The sequence below is a fragment of the Camelus bactrianus genome, chromosome 6 (genome assembly GCF_048773025.1).
Source record: "Camelus bactrianus isolate YW-2024 breed Bactrian camel chromosome 6, ASM4877302v1, whole genome shotgun sequence".
Lineage (NCBI taxonomy): Eukaryota > Metazoa > Chordata > Mammalia > Artiodactyla > Camelidae > Camelus > Camelus bactrianus.
The window spans coordinates 65297853-65319624 of record NC_133544.1 but is presented as its reverse complement, the minus strand read 5'-3'; the positions used below and the strand labels follow the sequence as shown (position 1 = coordinate 65319624).

The 21772-nt window shown below is 36.7% G+C and overlaps 2 protein-coding genes across 2 annotated transcripts; both read right to left on the bottom strand.

Moving 5' to 3' along the window:
• Window positions 1–8542: 8542 nt before the first annotated feature.
• On the bottom strand, window positions 8543–9638 carry LOC105079980 (olfactory receptor 4N2). The gene has a single exon (XM_010968879.3). It carries the CDS (start codon window positions 9467–9469, stop codon window positions 8543–8545), a length of 927 nt encoding a protein of 308 aa, XP_010967181.2. The 5' UTR covers window positions 9470–9638.
• A 5563-nt stretch (window positions 9639–15201) lies between these two features.
• LOC105064691 (olfactory receptor 4N2) lies at window positions 15202–21328 on the bottom strand. The gene has a single exon (XM_074364797.1). It carries the CDS (start codon window positions 21197–21199, stop codon window positions 20228–20230), a length of 972 nt encoding a protein of 323 aa, XP_074220898.1. The 5' UTR covers window positions 21200–21328; the 3' UTR covers window positions 15202–20227.
• Between the last annotated feature and the right edge of the window lie 444 nt (window positions 21329–21772).

Genomic DNA, 21772 nt, shown 5'->3' with positions numbered 1-21772 from the left:
CACTCCACTGCCACCCCACGGCTTGTTCATGCAGCTTAACTAACACTATGTGAATCTCAAGTACTGATTATATACTCCCGAACTCCTTCTTTCCCTCATCCCAGTATGATGCCCAAGGGACAGCCTTTCAACAAACAATATGTTACAATACAAAATTTGCCAGTATAAATTTTTTAATTAATTATCTTGACACATTAACATTCTTAGCATAGAAGAGGGGGAAGCAACAGTAAAGCTCCTATAGTCTAAGCCATTCCTTTTAAGAGAAGAAGCTAAAGCTACTGTGGTTACAACATTTAAGTTTGGAATGAATTTTTATTATTGTTCTGATTGACAAGTCATAGAGGAACGCAGGTTGTACCACTCAGTTTAAACACATAAAGAAGCAACACAGTTTTCAACAATGAGCGCTCTCTTTTGTGTACTGGAATAACTAAATATAATATTGCTTGTCTAAAATCACCCCTTTACAGAGCTTAGAATTAGAATTTTAACCCTGTGCAACTAAAAGAACATTACTTATTTGAAGGAAAATCTGTATGTAACGCTCAGTCTGTTTAGCGCTGTAGGCTCATTCCAGGAAGGACATGTGATGATCCCCTGAAGAGTGAAAAGACGACAGTATTAAATATTTTTACATGGGTATAATTGCCCATGTATATGTAGTTGTCACTGCCTTTTATTTTTTTAAATGCTAGTTTTAATATGTATAATATATTAACATGATGGCATACACACTTTATGAATAAATGAGCACAAAATTAAGGCAGAAGGTCAAAAAATATTTTGTTATGGGTATGAACAGTTTGAAAATTGTCAATCTACAGAAAAATACAACATAGTGTATATTACCTGTAACACAGTGTATATTACGTATAACGTTTAACTTAATAGCACAATTGTGTTAAGTAAGTTCTGTGGAACATTGGATACAAAGCAGAGTGAAAACCTTTGACAGAAAAAGCTCGTGACTCACTACTCAGGAACGAAAGCTAGAAAGGGAGAAGTCTGAATGAAAATAGAAGAGGAAAGAAATAGAGAAGCAAAAGAAAAACCCAAAACAATTAAGTGCATATAGTACATTGCTATGGTACATATTATAGGAAGCAGTAAACATATCTGCTTTAAGCATCTCTAGAGCTGAGGGGAATGGCTAATACACAGGTCTCCGTGTGTGACTACTGCCAGCCCCAGACGCACTTTATCAAGTCATATTTTAACATACCAGCATGTACACGCACACAAAGACCAGACACACACACACAGGAAAGTGGGGCCTACTCAAAACTGTAAAAGAAAAATATTCTGTAGGCTCTTCCATTAGCTTCTCAGCTCACTTCTTAACTTTTCTCCACTGAGGAGACATTTGTCTCAGCATTCATTCCATCATCTGCCTATAAAAATACACCAGGAAACCTAGGGGTGTAAGTGAAAAGCCCCTTCTACTTACTCTTAGCTTTTGTGCATCCCACAAGCTCACTCAGAGTTGGTTATTGCACGATGTGCCAGTGTGTGATGGTATCTCTGACAGCAGAGGATTTCTGAAGGTTTTCGTGATTGAAGGTTATAGGTTTTTCTACTCTGCCCACTTTCCTATCTTCCATCTCTGCTTTTCACTATTACCCAACAGACTGGAGTCCACACTCCCTGACATAGGTGGTCCATTTACTTCCCATGACCTGTTCTGGTCTATGTACTTTCCTTACCTGTGATTCTGAAATGCTGGTGGGCATAGATCCAGAGACTGTGTATCAGATAAGCATTTCTCAGAAAAACAAATTACAACTCTGGGGGAAAACCTACCAATTATGGCCCTCTTCTGCATAAAATATACTCTTTTAGCAAAATTTATAGGAAAAGCATTATCAGAAGAGGCTGAAGCAGAAATCTAAATTCTCACCACTACATCTCTCATCTTCCTTGCCACTGCTGCTAATTAAGAGGCACCTCTGACTCCAGCAGTGATGGCACAGTAGAGGCTGGGGAAGGCCAGGGAGACAGGCTCTCTCAACGTCGGGTGGAGACACACACATCCTCAGACAACACTGTGCCTACAAGGACTGCAAACTGTGCTCAGACCAGCTCCTGGATTCTCGCGTTTAGAGACCCAAGGAGCTCCCTTCCCCAGCTCTTTGAAACATTTCCTCATGCTTCCTCCCTCATTTTCCCTCTTTTCTCTTCTCTCCCCTTTCATGCATCAACAAGCCTTTGATTTCCCAATTTACTTTTATAAGTTTGATTGCAGTTTCTTTCTCCTGTTAATTTACGGCCTCTCATTTTCCCCTAATCTTCTTTCTCTTTTTATTTTGCTGTCTTTGAATCGCACTCTTCTTCATCATTTTCTCTTCTTTCTCCCTCTCATTTATTCAGGTTCCTTCACTCTGAGATGTGTTCCCTCTCTCCACTTGTCCTCAGATTCATTGCTACTCCATTATATCTCATGCTTCTCTTAGAATTATATTTAAAAAAGCACACCTCATTGTTGTTTCCTTTCAAGCAAGAATGAGCACTGTGTAGCTTCCCACCATCTCCCATTCTAAACATTACATCCACAAAATAAAATTGTATATTTCACTGCAGTACTAAATATTCTCTCTCGAATAGAGAAAATTTTTTCAATTTACCAAATCTGAACCACTCAATTGCTTCTCATTTCCTCGTATTTCTTTTGCATGTAAGTGAACCTGATAAAACAAGTTACATTTTAAGAAAAGTAAATCTAATTAGCATAATTCTAATAAAATGACTATAGCTAACAAGGTTTCCAACAGTTTGAGTGCAATGTCTGTCAGCATATTGATTGAAGCTTGAAAATTCTTTAAGGGTAAATTAACATGTTTACATATTCTGAAAAATGTAGCTCAGACTGAAACATGATCAAATATTTAATTGGTACTGATGCAGATGACTGATTTATAAAGTCACTGCATATATAAAGTGACTGATGTATAAATACACTGAACAAATGTCTAGATCTTCAGCAAGGAAACTCCCTCATCAATAAAGTGGAATGGTTAAATTAAATTACCTCTAGATTTCCTGCAAATGTTGTATTTTTTACTCAGTATTAGAATTCTGCCTGGTTTGGAATCACTGTATCTGATTTGAATACTTTGGCTGAGGAATGCACTAACTACATGGCCTGGGCAAATCACTTAGCTTTCAGAAGTCTGAGTTTTCATTCAAGAAATAGAATAAAGTATTGACTCTTCCTAACTGACAGGGATGATCTGCGGATCAAATTGTGGTGATGACAGTAACACTAACTCATCAAATAAGTTCAAACCAAAGCTAATCCTGAAAATATTTAGATGGAAAAGACAGTGCTGATGATCAGACACATCATCACTAGTGCCTTTGTCAGTGTCTTTGAGTGAACCCTGGCTGATGGTAGCTGCATAAATCTGAGTGACTAACAGAGAGAAGAAATTGTACAGGTGAAAAAACCCTTCTTGCAAAATTCCGAATGCAGTCAGCTGTTTGTATACCAAGTTTTTCTCAGTTTCACAACTCTCTCTCTCCATCAAAGCCCTGTATTGATGAATAATGGAACCATTGGTAACAGAAGAAACTCAAATATGTTGAGTATGGAAATTAAGAGATCTGGGGAATGCTCTGAAAAATCATAAAATCGGTGAAGTTTTCCTCTGGAACCTTTAGCCTTCTCTTTTTGCATCTTCCTCCCTTTCATCTGTCCTTTATAAGGAAAATAAATCATTCATTGCATGCCCCTTGGTTTTCAACCAAATGTCAACTCTATGGAAGCTACTGATAATTTCACTTAATAATGGTGTAGAATGAAAGTTTCTGTCCACCATTACACTCATTCTAAGCATCAAGAGCAGATGGAAATCTATTGGAGAGAGGGTAGAAAATGCCACACTGGTAAATTTAGACTTAAGCCTCTGGCTATTCCTGTTGAATCTCTGACCTCTATTCCATTGCATTCCAAGGCAGCAGATGAACCAGCAGAATAGTTGCAACAGGGTTTCTATTGTCTTCTTGTTTCTTGTAAATATGAATAGCCCCCAGCCCGAGAAATGCCAGTCTGCAGGTTTTATGTAACTCTCCTCCCCACCCTGGAAACACATTAACTGACCGTTTGTGTCATTGTTCATTAATATTTATTCTCACATAGGGAAGCTGAGACTTTGAAATCTCCTCCAACTCTTTATGATGCAATGGAGAAAGTGCTTTGGAGATCTGAGACTACCCGCCCCACTGAATATTTCCAAAGGGAGTTATTAGACTGTAAACTAAATTAGGCAAGGAAACATACCAGAGCTTCGTAAAGGACAGATATTTTAGAATGTGTCAGGTAGTGTCACACTGTGTTAATCCTGTATTCTAACACCAAAATCCTATCAGTGAGTGAGAGAATCCAACCCTATTTGGAATTCTGTTTCTTAGGTCAAAAGTAAATAGAAGGTTAGGAAAAGTTCATTTACATCTTACAATAAAATTCAAAATGAGAAAAAATGTAAATAAATGCTGAGATTGTTGGGAAGGAAGCAGGGTCAGGGTGAAGATGAGACAAGTGAGGGTATTGCCTCAGGCATCAAATTTATCATGATACCAAAACCTTAACAATTAAAATTTTAAAAAATAAAGTGAAATAAATAAGATTTTTAATGCAATACTTTAAACAGCATAGTTAACGTAACAACTATGAACAGAATATCAATATTTAAAGCAAAGGCATCAACATTACAGATTTTCCTTTTGCCTCAGTTTTCACTATGGCTCAACCTGGCATTTTTACTAATCCTGCTTATATTTAAAATTTAGTATTTATTTTGTTCATCATGAATTTTTAAAATTAATTTTGATTTTTTAAAATACTAATTAAGTCTACTGAATATTATGCTTAGTGAAATAAGACAGAGAAATACAAATACTGTATGATATCACTTCTATGTGGAATCTTAAAAATGTAATACAAAGTATACTGATGCAAAACAGAAACAGACTCATAGATACACAGAACAAACCAGTGGTTACCAAAGAGGAGAGAGAAGAGGAAAAGAGCAAATTAGCAGTATGAGGTTAAGAGATACAAACTACCATGTATAAAATACATAAGCAGCAAGAATATATGATATAGCACAGGAAATTATAGCCATTTTCCTGGATAATTTTTAATAGTGTAACTATAAAAATACTGAATCACTATGTTGTACACCTGAACTGATACAATACTATAAATCAACTCTACTCATTAAAAAAGTGTAATATAAAGCATAATATTTAATTCTATTTTGCTTAGCGCTTCAGTGAGTTAAATCCTTTTCTTCTGTCTAAGAGAGAGAATGAGGAGCTAGTTATTCAGATTCTTTCAAAGGTTAAGTTGGGTCTTGGAGTCATCTTTAATTATATTGAATTTAGCTCAGATTGTGTTTTTTTTGAAATTTTTAACTGTGGTCTTTATTGAACACTCTTTTTTTATTTAAACATTTCTTTATTGAGTTATACTCATATTGTGTCAAATTCCAGTGTAGAGCACAATTTTTCAGTTATACATGAAGATACATATATTCATTGTCACATTTTTTTTTTGCTGTGAGCTACGACAAGATCTTGTATATATTTCCCTGTGCTATACAGTATAATCTTTTTTATGTATTCTACATATGCCTGTCAGTATCTACAAATTTTGATCTCCCAGTATCTCTTCCCACCCAAATCCCCCTTGGCAACCGCAAGTTTGTATTCTATGTCTATGAGTCTCTTTCTGTGTTGTATTTATGCTTTTTTTTTTTTTACATTCCACATATGAGTGATCTCATATGGTATTTTTCTTTCTCCTTCTGGCTTACTTCACTTAGAATGATATTCTCCAGGGACATGCATGTTGCTGCAAATGGTGTTATGTTGTCGGTTTTTATGGCTGAATTATTCCATTGTAGAAATATATACCACATCTTCTTTATCCAGTCATTTGTCGATGGACATTTAAGCTGTTTCCATGTCTTGGCTATTGTAAATAGTGCTGCTATGAACATTGGGGTGTAGGTGTCTTTCTGAAGTAGGGTTCCTTCTGGATATATGCCCAGGAATAGGATTACTGGGTCATATAGTAAGTCTATTCCTAGTCTTTTGAGGAATCTCCACACTGTTTTCCACAGTGGCTGCACGAAACTGCATTCCCACCAGCAGTGTAGGAGGGTTCCCTTTTCTCCACAGCCTCTCCAGCATTGGTCATTTGTGGACATTTGAATGATAGCCATTCTGACTGGTGTGAGGTGATACCTCATTGTAGTTTTGATTTGCATTTCTCTGATAATTAGTCATATTGGGCATTTTTTCATGTGCCTATTGATCACTTCTGTTTAACTCAGATTGATTTTATCTCCAGCTGCCACCAAGGAACTTGTGTCTTTGATCTCATCAGAGCCAGGAAGAGTTTTAGCCACAACTCTGATAGTTTTGTTTCCCTTAGGATTCGGCTATGTAGACACTCAACATCCAAGTACCTCATAACACTGAAAATGTGAGGATTCCCTCTGATTTTTTTTTCTTCCTTCATTTCCCTTTTCCTGAGCAAATTATAGGTGTCAGTGGGAAAGGGGAGAGAAATTTATAAAGCCAAGCTGTTTATTTTTGTGTTTCGAGCATTCTCATCTGTCCACATCCCATGGGTCATTAGATCACCTTATATTTTCTCACACCTACAAAAGATCCCATTTTATGGCAGAGTCACTCATTCATCTACAAGTATCCAGACTAGGTACCTGCCCTCAGGTACGGCGCTGCCATAGCTCTCTGCTCCTCTCTGCAGGCCTTGCCCTTCTCTGGAGCTCAACCAAAAAACCTTCTTTGCTTCATCCACTCTTTGATAGCCTCAGAAAAGTAAAATTTGAATTTTGTACTTTTCATATTGTCAATAATACAAGAGCAACGTCCTTCTGCAAGCTAACCAGAATCAGTGGTCTATATTCTGATGGTTCGCTTTTGAGAATAAAATTATTTTTGTGTTTTTAAATCTTTCCATTTTTCCCTTTGTTAATTGACTGTTGGTTTCAATTGCCCATGTTTCCTTCAGGGTATGTATCTATTTCATAGTCATTTATTAATTTTTTATGTATTACGTGAATTAACTTCATTGTTTATATCAATTTCCTTAGTTAATAGATTTTTTTTTATTCTAATCTTTATGCATGAATGCTCCTCTGTACCATCCTGGGATAGGGAGAAAGCTCTCAATTCAATTTCCATGCAAACCTCTATAATTATGCAGAAACTAACCTGCACATCCACATGTGGTGGGTAGATTTTCATCACTCTTCTCCTTTTAAGCCACACATTTTTTTTACGATGTCAAATATAACTATCTTTCTTTTCATTTCCAATTTAATGTCGTACTTATTCGCCTTCTCACCTTCAAGGTCCTAAAACTATGATTCTGTATTTTACCACGGGTTTTTGCATTGCTTTGCTTTATTTTCCAAAGAAGCTGTGAACATATAAACAGGTTCTTCTAGGATCTTGGCATTTAAATTTCCAAATTCTGACTGTCAAATGTACTCATGAATCACTTGAATTTAGAAAAAAATTAATTGGCGAGAGAGGCAATAACATGAAAGGTGGTCTGTATCATTCTCCTGACTCCATACTGTGCTTAATTACTGTGCTCCTTCAGTGAGGAGCTGCCAAGTGGCTTCCTGTTATCCCAGTTTCCTCATTATTCAGGGATAGATCACTTGGTAGATTAGTTTTACAGTGTTTTTCTGGCAATCATTTCTGAATGCCGAGCATAAAGAATGGTTGCCTACTGAAAACATTTTATAAGTACCGAATTTCTCACATTAAACCTCACTGTACTTAACAGTGATTTATGTGATCTCCAACAGAATCTGTAATACCAAATATCTATCATTACCATAATCAGATTGCAAACAATTGAGGGCAAGATTTAACATCCAGGGAGGATTTGTAAAAACCATTAGTGATAATCATGAAGCTCTGAAAAAATCAAGGGAAATAACTTCATTACTTTTTTTCATAAAACCAATTAGTTTCCTTTCTTATCCACTACTAAACTTGGGGTGAGGGGAAGAAAATATATATGTTTCAGGAGTTTTCAAGCTTTTTAAATTGTTCAAACATATCATTTGGATTTAGATGATGTCTTGCCCTTATTGATCCTTGCCCAGAATCTTCATAATGTTGTTCTAAATCATACAAGAAACAATTGTGGATGAGTCAGTTCTGGCTTCAAATACTAAGATGAATTCTTTCTGCAATTAGAAAAAACAGAACTTCTTATCACAGCTTAAAACGCTTTTATTTTTTGACCTTTACAGCCACATATATTTTACACCCTAAATCTGTCACACTTATTCATTGTAACCCAATTACTCTTGTGTTTTCTTTTATGTTCCTTAAACATAGCACATTTACTCACTTCATATGTATATCTCTCCCCTAGAGGCTACGATAGTAACTGACAATGAGAAGGACTCAGTGAAAAACAATATTTGTTAAATGAATGAAAAAGTTGCAGCAGAATTGTCAGTTCTTGTCTTCTTACTATACGATCCATTCAGCAGATCACATGCCGACTCAATAGTCTCCTCATGGACGCTTTCACTTCCTGGTTGCGAAGGGTGTAAATCACAGGGTTCATCAAAGGAAAGATCACTGTATGGAAAAAGGAAACCACCTTGTCTGCTGGTAAGGCTCTGAAGGGGCGGGTGTAAATGAAGATGCCAGGCCCAAACATGAGAAATATAACGATGATATGGGTGGTGCATGTGGACATGGCCTTGCTCTTCCCCTCAGAGGAGGAACCACATACACGGCAGAGGATGACTGCATAGGAGGCGAGAAGGCCCACAAAACACAGGAGGGTCATCAGACCACTATTAAAAACCATCAGGAGCTCCACCACAAAGGTGTCAGTGCAGGCCAGCTTGATGACCTGCGGTACGTCACAAAAGAAGTTGTCTAGTCGGTTTGGACCACAGAAGGGCAAGCGGAGGATGAGGGCCACCTGGATAATGGAGTGGACAAAGCCCCCAAACCACAGAGCCAACAGCAAGACATGGCAAGCTCTTGGGTTCATGACGGTAGAGTAGTATAAAGGACGACAGATGGCAATGTAGCGGTCAAAGGCCATCACAACTAGGAGCAACCCCTCCCCTCCTCCAAGGAAGTGCAAGAAAAAGAGCTGAGTGATGCAACCTTTATAAGATATCACCTTCTTCTCAGAGAAGAAATCCGCCAGCATCCTGGGAGCCACAATGAAGGAGTAGGATGCATCCAGGAAGGCCAAGTTGCCCAGAAAGAAGTAGAGAGGGGCCGTGAGGCCAGGGTCTGACCTGATGGTGAGGATGATGAGGAAATTTCCAGGGAGGATGATGAGGTAGAAAATTAGAACTAGCACAAAGACCAGGAGCTGAATACTTTGAGACTGGGTCAAACCAACAAGGATAAATTCGGTCACCACTGTATTGTTCTCAGTCTCCATCTCCTCTGCCTGCAGATCATAAAGAAACAGAGTTCATTGCTGTTACTATTTCTTCCACCTAGACCCTGGATGTCCTCCAGCTAAGTGTTTAACACACTGATCACTTCAACTAAAAACAACAGGTTTCCATCCACACCGATGTCCTGGGTAAATTCTGAACATTTCCTTCATCCAGATTGAAAGCAAACAAACAAACAAACAGAAAAACACTGCGCTCAGAGCTGCACTCTTACTCCCATTCAGCCCTGTGCTTCTACAGCACTGATATCCAACTTGGGAGGCAGCATCCTGCCCTTTCTTGGGATTCCTACCTTCTTGAATCATAGGAAAAGTTTCTCAATTGAGATACAGTGTAACTCCAATTATCAGGAGCTTTGCATTTTGGTGGCTGTACTATGCTTGAGGCTGAACAGCTGTCTTGGGATTACACGCCTTTTCTCCTCATCCACCAACCCAAATGGTTCACTGAGTATTTACTTGCTACAGTTCCTGTGGAATTTCCAGTTCCTGCCTACTAACTCTCTGCCTTGCTCTCTGTTTCCTTCTATCACCCTCCTCAGACCTGGTGTCCTTGTAATGCCCTGACCCAAGCTGTGCCCCAGTTTCCCAACAATAGGTCCACTTGTCACCTAACTTAGAGGTAGTCTCCTAGCTGCATCCCTGGGTAAGCACCACTCCACTGCCACCCCACGGCTTGTTCATGCAGCTTAACTAACACTATGTGAATCTCAAGTACTGATTATATACTCCCGAACTCCTTCTTTCCCTCATCCCAGTATGATGCCCAAGGGACAGCCTTTCAACAAACAATATGTTACAATACAAAATTTGCCAGTATAAATTTTTTAATTAATTATCTTGACACATTAACATTCTTAGCATAGAAGAGGGGGAAGCAACAGTAAAGCTCCTATAGTCTAAGCCATTCCTTTTAAGAGAAGAAGCTAAAGCTACTGTGGTTACAACATTTAAGTTTGGAATGAATTTTTATTATTGTTCTGATTGACAAGTCATAGAGGAACGCAGGTTGTACCACTCAGTTTAAACACATAAAGAAGCAACACAGTTTTCAACAATGAGCGCTCTCTTTTGTGTACTGGAATAACTAAATATAATATTGCTTGTCTAAAATCACCCCTTTACAGAGCTTAGAATTAGAATTTTAACCCTGTGCAACTAAAAGAACATTACTTATTTGAAGGAAAATCTGTATGTAACGCTCAGTCTGTTTAGCGCTGTAGGCTCATTCCAGGAAGGACATGTGATGATCCCCTGAAGAGTGAAAAGACGACAGTATTAAATATTTTTACATGGGTATAATTGCCCATGTATATGTAGTTGTCACTGCCTTTTATTTTTTTAAATGCTAGTTTTAATATGTATAATATATTAACATGATGGCATACACACTTTATGAATAAATGAGCACAAAATTAAGGCAGAAGGTCAAAAAATATTTTGTTATGGGTATGAACAGTTTGAAAATTGTCAATCTACAGAAAAATACAACATAGTGTATATTACCTGTAACACAGTGTATATTACGTATAACGTTTAACTTAATAGCACAATTGTGTTAAGTAAGTTCTGTGGAACATTGGATACAAAGCAGAGTGAAAACCTTTGACAGAAAAAGCTCGTGACTCACTACTCAGGAACGAAAGCTAGAAAGGGAGAAGTCTGAATGAAAATAGAAGAGGAAAGAAATAGAGAAGCAAAAGAAAAACCCAAAACAATTAAGTGCATATAGTACATTGCTATGGTACATATTATAGGAAGCAGTAAACATATCTGCTTTAAGCATCTCTAGAGCTGAGGGGAATGGCTAATACACAGGTCTCCGTGTGTGACTACTGCCAGCCCCAGACGCACTTTATCAAGTCATATTTTAACATACCAGCATGTACACGCACACAAAGACCAGACACACACACACAGGAAAGTGGGGCCTACTCAAAACTGTAAAAGAAAAATATTCTGTAGGCTCTTCCATTAGCTTCTCAGCTCACTTCTTAACTTTTCTCCACTGAGGAGACATTTGTCTCAGCATTCATTCCATCATCTGCCTATAAAAATACACCAGGAAACCTAGGGGTGTAAGTGAAAAGCCCCTTCTACTTACTCTTAGCTTTTGTGCATCCCACAAGCTCACTCAGAGTTGGTTATTGCACGATGTGCCAGTGTGTGATGGTATCTCTGACAGCAGAGGATTTCTGAAGGTTTTCGTGATTGAAGGTTATAGGTTTTTCTACTCTGCCCACTTTCCTATCTTCCATCTCTGCTTTTCACTATTACCCAACAGACTGGAGTCCACACTCCCTGACATAGGTGGTCCATTTACTTCCCATGACCTGTTCTGGTCTATGTACTTTCCTTACCTGTGATTCTGAAATGCTGGTGGGCATAGATCCAGAGACTGTGTATCAGATAAGCATTTCTCAGAAAAACAAATTACAACTCTGGGGGAAAACCTACCAATTATGGCCCTCTTCTGCATAAAATATACTCTTTTAGCAAAATTTATAGGAAAAGCATTATCAGAAGAGGCTGAAGCAGAAATCTAAATTCTCACCACTACATCTCTCATCTTCCTTGCCACTGCTGCTAATTAAGAGGCACCTCTGACTCCAGCAGTGATGGCACAGTAGAGGCTGGGGAAGGCCAGGGAGACAGGCTCTCTCAACGTCGGGTGGAGACACACACATCCTCAGACAACACTGTGCCTACAAGGACTGCAAACTGTGCTCAGACCAGCTCCTGGATTCTCGCGTTTAGAGACCCAAGGAGCTCCCTTCCCCAGCTCTTTGAAACATTTCCTCATGCTTCCTCCCTCATTTTCCCTCTTTTCTCTTCTCTCCCCTTTCATGCATCAACAAGCCTTTGATTTCCCAATTTACTTTTATAAGTTTGATTGCAGTTTCTTTCTCCTGTTAATTTACGGCCTCTCATTTTCCCCTAATCTTCTTTCTCTTTTTATTTTGCTGTCTTTGAATCGCACTCTTCTTCATCATTTTCTCTTCTTTCTCCCTCTCATTTATTCAGGTTCCTTCACTCTGAGATGTGTTCCCTCTCTCCACTTGTCCTCAGATTCATTGCTACTCCATTATATCTCATGCTTCTCTTAGAATTATATTTAAAAAAGCACACCTCATTGTTGTTTCCTTTCAAGCAAGAATGAGCACTGTGTAGCTTCCCACCATCTCCCATTCTAAACATTACATCCACAAAATAAAATTGTATATTTCACTGCAGTACTAAATATTCTCTCTCGAATAGAGAAAATTTTTTCAATTTACCAAATCTGAACCACTCAATTGCTTCTCATTTCCTCGTATTTCTTTTGCATGTAAGTGAACCTGATAAAACAAGTTACATTTTAAGAAAAGTAAATCTAATTAGCATAATTCTAATAAAATGACTATAGCTAACAAGGTTTCCAACAGTTTGAGTGCAATGTCTGTCAGCATATTGATTGAAGCTTGAAAATTCTTTAAGGGTAAATTAACATGTTTACATATTCTGAAAAATGTAGCTCAGACTGAAACATGATCAAATATTTAATTGGTACTGATGCAGATGACTGATTTATAAAGTCACTGCATATATAAAGTGACTGATGTATAAATACACTGAACAAATGTCTAGATCTTCAGCAAGGAAACTCCCTCATCAATAAAGTGGAATGGTTAAATTAAATTACCTCTAGATTTCCTGCAAATGTTGTATTTTTTACTCAGTATTAGAATTCTGCCTGGTTTGGAATCACTGTATCTGATTTGAATACTTTGGCTGAGGAATGCACTAACTACATGGCCTGGGCAAATCACTTAGCTTTCAGAAGTCTGAGTTTTCATTCAAGAAATAGAATAAAGTATTGACTCTTCCTAACTGACAGGGATGATCTGCGGATCAAATTGTGGTGATGACAGTAACACTAACTCATCAAATAAGTTCAAACCAAAGCTAATCCTGAAAATATTTAGATGGAAAAGACAGTGCTGATGATCAGACACATCATCACTAGTGCCTTTGTCAGTGTCTTTGAGTGAACCCTGGCTGATGGTAGCTGCATAAATCTGAGTGACTAACAGAGAGAAGAAATTGTACAGGTGAAAAAACCCTTCTTGCAAAATTCCGAATGCAGTCAGCTGTTTGTATACCAAGTTTTTCTCAGTTTCACAACTCTCTCTCTCCATCAAAGCCCTGTATTGATGAATAATGGAACCATTGGTAACAGAAGAAACTCAAATATGTTGAGTATGGAAATTAAGAGATCTGGGGAATGCTCTGAAAAATCATAAAATCGGTGAAGTTTTCCTCTGGAACCTTTAGCCTTCTCTTTTTGCATCTTCCTCCCTTTCATCTGTCCTTTATAAGGAAAATAAATCATTCATTGCATGCCCCTTGGTTTTCAACCAAATGTCAACTCTATGGAAGCTACTGATAATTTCACTTAATAATGGTGATAGAATGAAAGTTTCTGTCCACCATTACACTCATTCTAAACATCAGGAGAAGACAGTAATCTATTGGATACAGGGTAGAAAATGCCACACTACTGAATTTAGACTTAAGCCTCTGGCTATTCCTGCTGAAGCTCTGACCTCTATTCCATTGCATTCCAAGGCAGCAGATGAACCAGCAGAATAGTTGCAACATGGTTTCTATTGTTTTCTTGTTTTTTGTAAATTGAATAGCCCCAGCCCGAGAAATGCAAGTCTGCAGGATTTATGTAACTCTTACAGTGTAGCCATCCCCCTGACCCTGGAAACACAAAAACTGACCGTTTCTGTCATTGTACATAAAATATTTGTTCTCACATAGGGAAGCTGAGACTTTGAAATCTCCTCCAACTCTTTATGATGCAATTGTGAAATGCTTTGGAGATTTGAGACTACCAGGACCTCACTGAATAGTTCCAAAGGGAGTTATTAGACTCTCAGCTAAATTAGGCAAAGAGACATACCAGAGCTTCGTAAAGGACAGATACTTTAGAATGTGTCAGGTAATGCCACACTGCGTTAATCCTGAATTCTAACACCAAAATTCTATCAGTGAGTGAGAGAATCCAACCCTATTTGGAGTCCTGTTTCTTAGGTCAAAAGTAAATAGAAGGTTAGGAAAAGTTCATTTACACCTTATGATAAAATTCAAAACGGAAAAAATGTAAATAAATGCTGAGATTGTTGGTGTACATATCAGGGAAGCAAGCAGGGTCAGGGTGAGGATGAGACAAGTGAGGGTATTGCCTCAGGCATAAAATTTACTGTGATACCAAAACCTTAGCAAATAACATTTTAATGCAGTATTTTGAAAATCAACGTAGCAATTATGAATAGAATATCAATTTTTAAAATAAAGGCATCAACATTACAGATTTTCCTTTTGCCTCAGTTTCCAATATGGCTCCACCTGACTTTTTTACTTATCTTGCCTTTTTTTAATTTAGTATTTATTTTGTTCATTATGCATATTTTAAATTAAATTTGATTTCATAATATATTTATTAGACCTAGAGAATATTATGCTTAGTGATATAAGACAAAGACAAATACTGCATGATATCACTTCTATGTGGAACCTGTAAAAAATAATACAAATAGCAGTGTATGAAAAACAGAAAGAGACTCACAGATATACAGAATGAAGTAGTGAGGGAGGGAGGAGGGAAAGGTCAGATTAGGGGTGGGGGTTAAGAGATACAAACTACTGTGTTTACAATAGATAAGCAACAAGTATATGGGGTATAGCACTGGGAATTATAGCTATTATCTTATAATAACTTTTAATGTTGTATAATCTGTAAAAATACTGAATCACTATGCTGTACACCTGAAACTAATAATGTAAGTGAACTATACTTCAAAAGAATTGATCAAAATACTGTTTACCACTAAGTTTTTTTGGCTCCTCCCTTAAATCTTGCCCTCAAGACAAGTTCCTTACTCATCCCTCTGTCTTCACCATCATTTTGACCCTGAAATCAAGCAATATGCCACGTTATTAATGAGTATATAAGAATCAGCACATTTCTGGTGATGAAGGCACAGTAGAAAAACTATAACTGATGCAAACGAAGACTTTCAAGGCATAATTCTTTTAAGAGATAGGAACTGTTTGGTATAGAATAGGCCATTTCCTCAAGGGAGAGTGACCTCCTAAACAGGATATGAAAAGAGGTATCATGATCTCAGTATTTGTTGTATATTTACTTTTACTTCACTTAGCTAAAACAAGGATGAGAAAAAATTTTGGTGTTTTTCATTGAAGATTATTAAAATAAAAATTAATTAAAGACCAGAGCAGCTAAATGCAACTTAATTTTGTTTTTTATATCTGATTCCTGGGGTTTTTTGTTGTGCTTTAAAGCGAAATCTGAGTTTATGAGTCACGTCACAATTGAAACACTAAACACACATTTTTGTAAGCAAAATACAATTTGTAATCAAATATGTACTTGTTCTAATCTACTTTCATCTCAAAGACACAGTGTGAGAAGTAGAAAAAGAGAAGAAAAAAGAGAAAAAAAAAAGATATAGAGAAGGTCAGAATTACCAAAATACGGAACAAGAAAACAGGGAAAGGACAGACTCATGGAGACGTAAATGGATAAATGGAAAGACAGTTATATACTGATCCACAGAAATACACATTCCACAAATCCACAAGCCACAAAAAGAAGCCAATGCTAAAGTGACCTATGTAGAGGAAAGAGAGAAAGGAAGGGAAAATACACTAGGTTAGTTATGCACTGACATGGAGCAATAGCCCCATCTTGGAGGAGGCTAGAATTCTGCCACCAAGGACTTTTAAAATGTGATGTTTTTCCATAATTATAAACATAATCTATGTCTTTCCTCCCTTCCTTACATTCATTCCAATACAGAAGTAAAATTAATCTGAAAATCTAAGCTGGTAGTTAAAATTGAGGGCTTTTTAACCCAGCTAGGAAAGCTTTATCATTTCAGACAGATTTGGAATTTAAAAACAAGTGAACAAAAATTTTCAAGAGTGCTCTCCTCAGGTTGACCTGAGACAATATATAGCTAATTTATTGACCAAAAAAAGCATATACACAAAAATAATTATTACAGTGAAAAGATTATTAGGCAAATAGTGAAAAGCTAAGAATATAATGCTGGCTCTAATCTATAAATGTTATGTGGCTTTGGAAAATAACAGAGCCATTGTAAGACTGTTTCCCCCCTAGAAATGGGTATTTTTTTATTTTTTAAAATACCAATTAAGGTACTATTTATCTCTGTTACTGAATTTTTTGACACTTCCTTAGATTCCGCATCCAATTCAACAAACACTTATTGTCTACCCTGAGCCTGGCAGTATTGTAAGTGTCAGCAAGGCAGTACAGACAAGACAAACATCCCTTTCCTTTAGAATTTTATATTCAAATGTGGGAATACCAACAATAAATGAGCAGGAAAGAAAACATCAGATAGTAATGAGCCTTAGGACGAAAGTATGAGTGTGAGCTGGAGAGAGCCTGGGAAGGAGGTGGCTGTTCTAGGTGAGGTCAGGGAGGGCTTTTCTGAGGAGGTTTCATTACACTGAGATCTGAGTGTCTAAAAGAAGCCACTCCGGAAAGAGGCCATCAAAAAGAAAGATCTGGTATGTTGAGGAACAGAAAAGAGGCCAGGGTGCCAAGAGAGTGAAAAAAATGTATACAGAAAGAAAATTCCTTCCCATCTCTTGTCCCTCATCTGTGTTCCCCATCCACAAACTTCCCCATAGCAAATAGCTATTGTTCTTTGTGTATCTTCCCGAAAGCGTTATACATGTAATAACAAAAGTCATTATATATTCCTTTGTCCTTGTTAATAAACAAATGTGATAAACATCTAAAAGTCGGGTTTATTTAAATGAATTTTAATAGCAGCATATAACTCAATACTACACAGGCATTTAAAACATCATATACACATATAGATAAATAAAATATGTGTGTATGTATAACATACATATTCATGTGTAATATAGGTTCTAGAAAAGTTTTAAAAGAAAGTTAAAAAACAGCATATATATGTCCTTATATTTAAACAAAAATGTGCACATAGAAAAATGTGGAAAAATATATTTCTAAATGTTATATACAGTCTCTAACTTTTCTCCTATTTTATATATATATGTATATAAAATCAATTCCTTTCTACCACAAAGTCAATTGTTAAAATTATTGTTACTGACATAATCACATTAGGTAAAACCTTATATTGGCTCCTATTTTAAATTTTCAAGTTCTGCTTTCTACAATAAAAAAAATACTATATTCATTTACTTATTTACTTCATACCAGCCATTATTGAAAATCTACCAGAGCAAGTCATTGTGCTAAGAGATGAAATACAAAAATTAAAAATACAGGGAAGGCAGAAAATTGTGAATACAGGCATAATTAATTAAAATAATAATGAGATGTTTATAAAAGACCTGTGCTTAGAGTTTGCTCATAGAGCAAAGAGGAGTGAACACCATATGGGCATTAGAAATAGTTTAAGAAGCAGGAAGCATTATGGCAGAGTCTTGGTTGAAACGTTCATCAGCAGGTGGTAAAGAGAATGTGCAAAGGGATCGAAGAATCAAACCCCATTCCTGAGCAGAAACAGTAAGAGGCAAGATTGGAATGTGGGTTATTTTTAACAGATTATATTTGATTAAGTTTACAATTCATCAAAAGAAATTCAGGAGATACCCATGAGACTGCAGTTTTACACCATATGTAAAGGACAGATCTAGCTGACTTGATAAAATTTACAACTTCTCAGCATATTGTTCTGTCTTATAGATATACCGCTAGAATTTTTCATCACTTTTCAAAAGTATACTGTTACTCTTACATTTAAAATTCAAAACTTATTATGGCATTCAACATAGCAAGTGTTAATCTGGTAGACTTTATTCTGGGATATAAGACAAATTTCAACACATTTTTAAAACTGACTTCATAACAAGTATGTTCTTGGACCACAATGGAATTAAACTAGAAGTGAATCAGCAAATACGTAAATATTCAGGAAAAAAAAAAACTCTAACCCATGAGTAAGAAAGTCAAAGTAGAGATCAGAAAATATTTTTAACTGCATGAAGATGAGAACACAACATATAAAAATATGCAAGATGTACAGAAAGCAGGGCTTAAGGGAAATTTGTAGCATCAACTGATTTTTTAAAGAGTTTATAAGAAAGAGTTTAAATTAATAATTTAATCTTCCAATTTAGAAAAAAAAATGAAATTAAACCCAAAGAAAGAAGAAATTAAATAATAGAGATAAGGGAAGAAATATATAATTTTTTAAATAGAGAAAAATAAATGAAACCAAAAGCTAATTCCTTGTAAAGAACAATAAAATTCATAAAACTTTAGCCAGACTGGTCAGGAAAAAAAGAGAGATTACACAAATTAATAATATCAGGAATTAAAGAGGGGTAATCATTATAGACATTACAGAAATTAAAAGAATGTCAAGGGAACATTCTGAGCAATTTCATTCCAATAAATTTGATAACTTAGATTGAATGCACAAGATTCTAAGGATATTAATTACCAAAGCTAATTCAAGAAGAAATGGATAACGTGAATAGGTGTATATATATAGTAAAGAAATTTAATTTCTACTTTAAAATCTTCCCACAGAGAAATCTTGTGACCTAAATGGCTCCCCTGATGAAATCTGCAGACATTCAAGAAATAATCTAATTCAACACAAACTCTTTCAGAAAATAGATTATGAAAGGGAAAAATATCTCTAAAACCCTCTGTAATTTCCTCTTGTACACAGTAAGTTGTTTAGAAGCATGTGACTTAATCTGCGCTCACATGTACTATTAATTCTCAACCAAAAAAAATTTAAACTTCAATTTATGCTTTTGGGTTCTCCCTTTTAGATATGCCTAAATTTCTATATCTCAGTATATAGAATGGTCTCCTACTACATGAACGATTGTATAAGTACCTAATTTCCCACTTTAAACCCCATTATGCTTAACTACAGTGATTTATGTAATTTCCAACAGAATCTATAGTACCAAATAACCATTATTATAATCAGACTGAAATCAATTGAGGGCAAGTTTTAACATCCAGGGAGGATTTGTAAAAACCCACTAGTAAATATCATGAAGCTCTGAAAAACAATTCAGTAAAATTATATCATGACCTTTTTTCCCTAAAACCAATTATGTTTTCTTTCTTATCAGTATAACAACTTTGAGAAGGAAAAAGAAAAAATATATACATATGTATAAAAGTACATATATACATATATTTCAAGAATTTTCAAACTTTAAAATTGTTGAAAACAGGTCTGCAGCATAACATTTGCCTTTTAATGATGTTTTGCTGCTTACTAATCTCTGCCCAGAATCCTGATGTTCTTCTAAACCAAGGAAGAAACAATTGTGGATAAGTCAACTCTCTTGCTTAAAATATTAAGATGAATTCTTACTGCAATTAAAATAAAGCAAAACTTCTTATCTCAGCCTAAGAGACTTTAGGAGTTTGACCCTTCAGTTGTGTATAACTTAACTCTTAAATCTCTTACACTTACTCATTGTACTCCAGCTGCTCTGGTGTTTCTTTTATGTTCCTTAAACATAGCATGCTAATTCTCTTGTTATGTGTAACTGTCCTGTTGGCTACAGTAGTACCTGACAGTGGGAAGGACTCAATGTAAAACAGTATTTGTTAAATGATTGAATGATTTGGAGCCAGATTTCCACTTCTTGTCTTATCATAAGATCCATTCAGCAGATCACATGCCGACTCAATAGTCTCCTCATGGAGGCTTTCACTTCTTGGTTGCGAAGGGTATAAATCACAGGGTTCATCAAAGGAAAGATTACAGTGTGGAAAAAGGAAACCACTTTGTCCGCTGGTAAGGCTCTGAAGGGGCGGGTGTAGATAAAGATGGCAGGCCCAAACATGAGAAGTATAATAATGACATGGGTGGTGCATGTGGACATGGCTTTGTTCTTCCCCTCAGAGGAGGAACCATGTACATGGCAGAGGATGACTGCATAGGAAGACAAAAGCCCCAGAAAGCACAAGAGGGTGAGCAGGCCACTGTTGAAAACTATCAGGAGCTCTACCACAAAGGTGTCAGTGCAGGCCAGCTTGATGACCTGCGGCACATCACACAAGAAGTTGTCCAGTCGGTTTGGACCACAGAAGGGCAAGCGGAGGATGAGGGCCACCTGGATAATGGAGTGGACAAAGCCCCCAATCCAAGGAGCCAACAGCAAGACATGGCAAGCTCTTGGGTTCATGACGGTTGAGTAGTATAAAGGACGACAGATGGCAATGTAGCGGTCAAAGGCCATCACAACTAGGAGCAACCCCTCCCCTCCTCCAAGGAAGTGCAAGAAAAAGAGCTGAGTGATGCAACCTTTATAAGATATCACCTTCTTCTCAGAGAAGAAATCCGCCAGCATCCTGGGAGCCACAATGAAGGAGTAGGATGCATCCAGGAAGGCCAAGTTGCCCAGAAAGAAGTAGAGAGGGGCCGTGAGGCCAGGGTCTGACCTGATGGTGAGGATGATGAGGAAATTTCCAGGGAGGATGATGAGGTAGAAAATTAAGATCAGCACAAAGACCAGCAGCTGAATATTTTGAGACTGGGTCAGACCAAGGAGGATGAATTCTGTCACGACTGTGCTATTTTCTGTCTCCATCTCCTCTGCCTGCAGAACATCAGGGAGTAGAGAGTTTACTTCCATGTCTTTATCTAGATCATAGTTTTTCTCAAACTAAAAGCAGTGTATTCCACATCTGTGTTACACCATCACTCTCCCACAGACTAAGAAATCTCTTCTAGCGTTTATTCTTCTCTAAGTCCTAAGTGCCAACACCCTGGTCTTGAAGCCACTTTCTTCTGCTTCTGACTTGTACTCCTATTTAACTGCTCTCTCGCACAGGACTCTGCCCTGCCCTGGGTTTGTTTATGATTTGCTTGAGGAATTTGAAATTTTTTCTGACTGAGAAAAAGCAAACATAGTTATCAAGTTCTTCAAGTGTTTATTTGAATAAGGGGGTGAAGTGGGAATTGACAGTGAAAAGGAATGATAGCTTTTTAAAGTAACAGAAACATTCCATATTTTGATTGTAATGGTTACAAGTCTTTTTTTTTCCCAAAATTTATTGAGCTAGTAAACTATAGAGAAATTGTCACATCTACTGGATGTAAATTATACCTTAAGAATGTTTCCTTAGAAAGCTTTTTTAAAAAAACCTTTGTTTTACTTGAAATATTTCCTTTTTCTGTATAGGATATTAACCCATCATCTTGATCT

Coding starts and splice junctions, on each gene's coding strand:
- LOC105064691 (XM_074364797.1), bottom strand. CDS start 21,199: ATGGAAGTAAACTCTCTACTCCCTGATGTTCTGCAGGCAGAGGAGATG.
- LOC105079980 (XM_010968879.3), bottom strand. CDS start 9,469: ATGGAGACTGAGAACAATACAGTGGTGACCGAATTTATCCTTGTTGGT.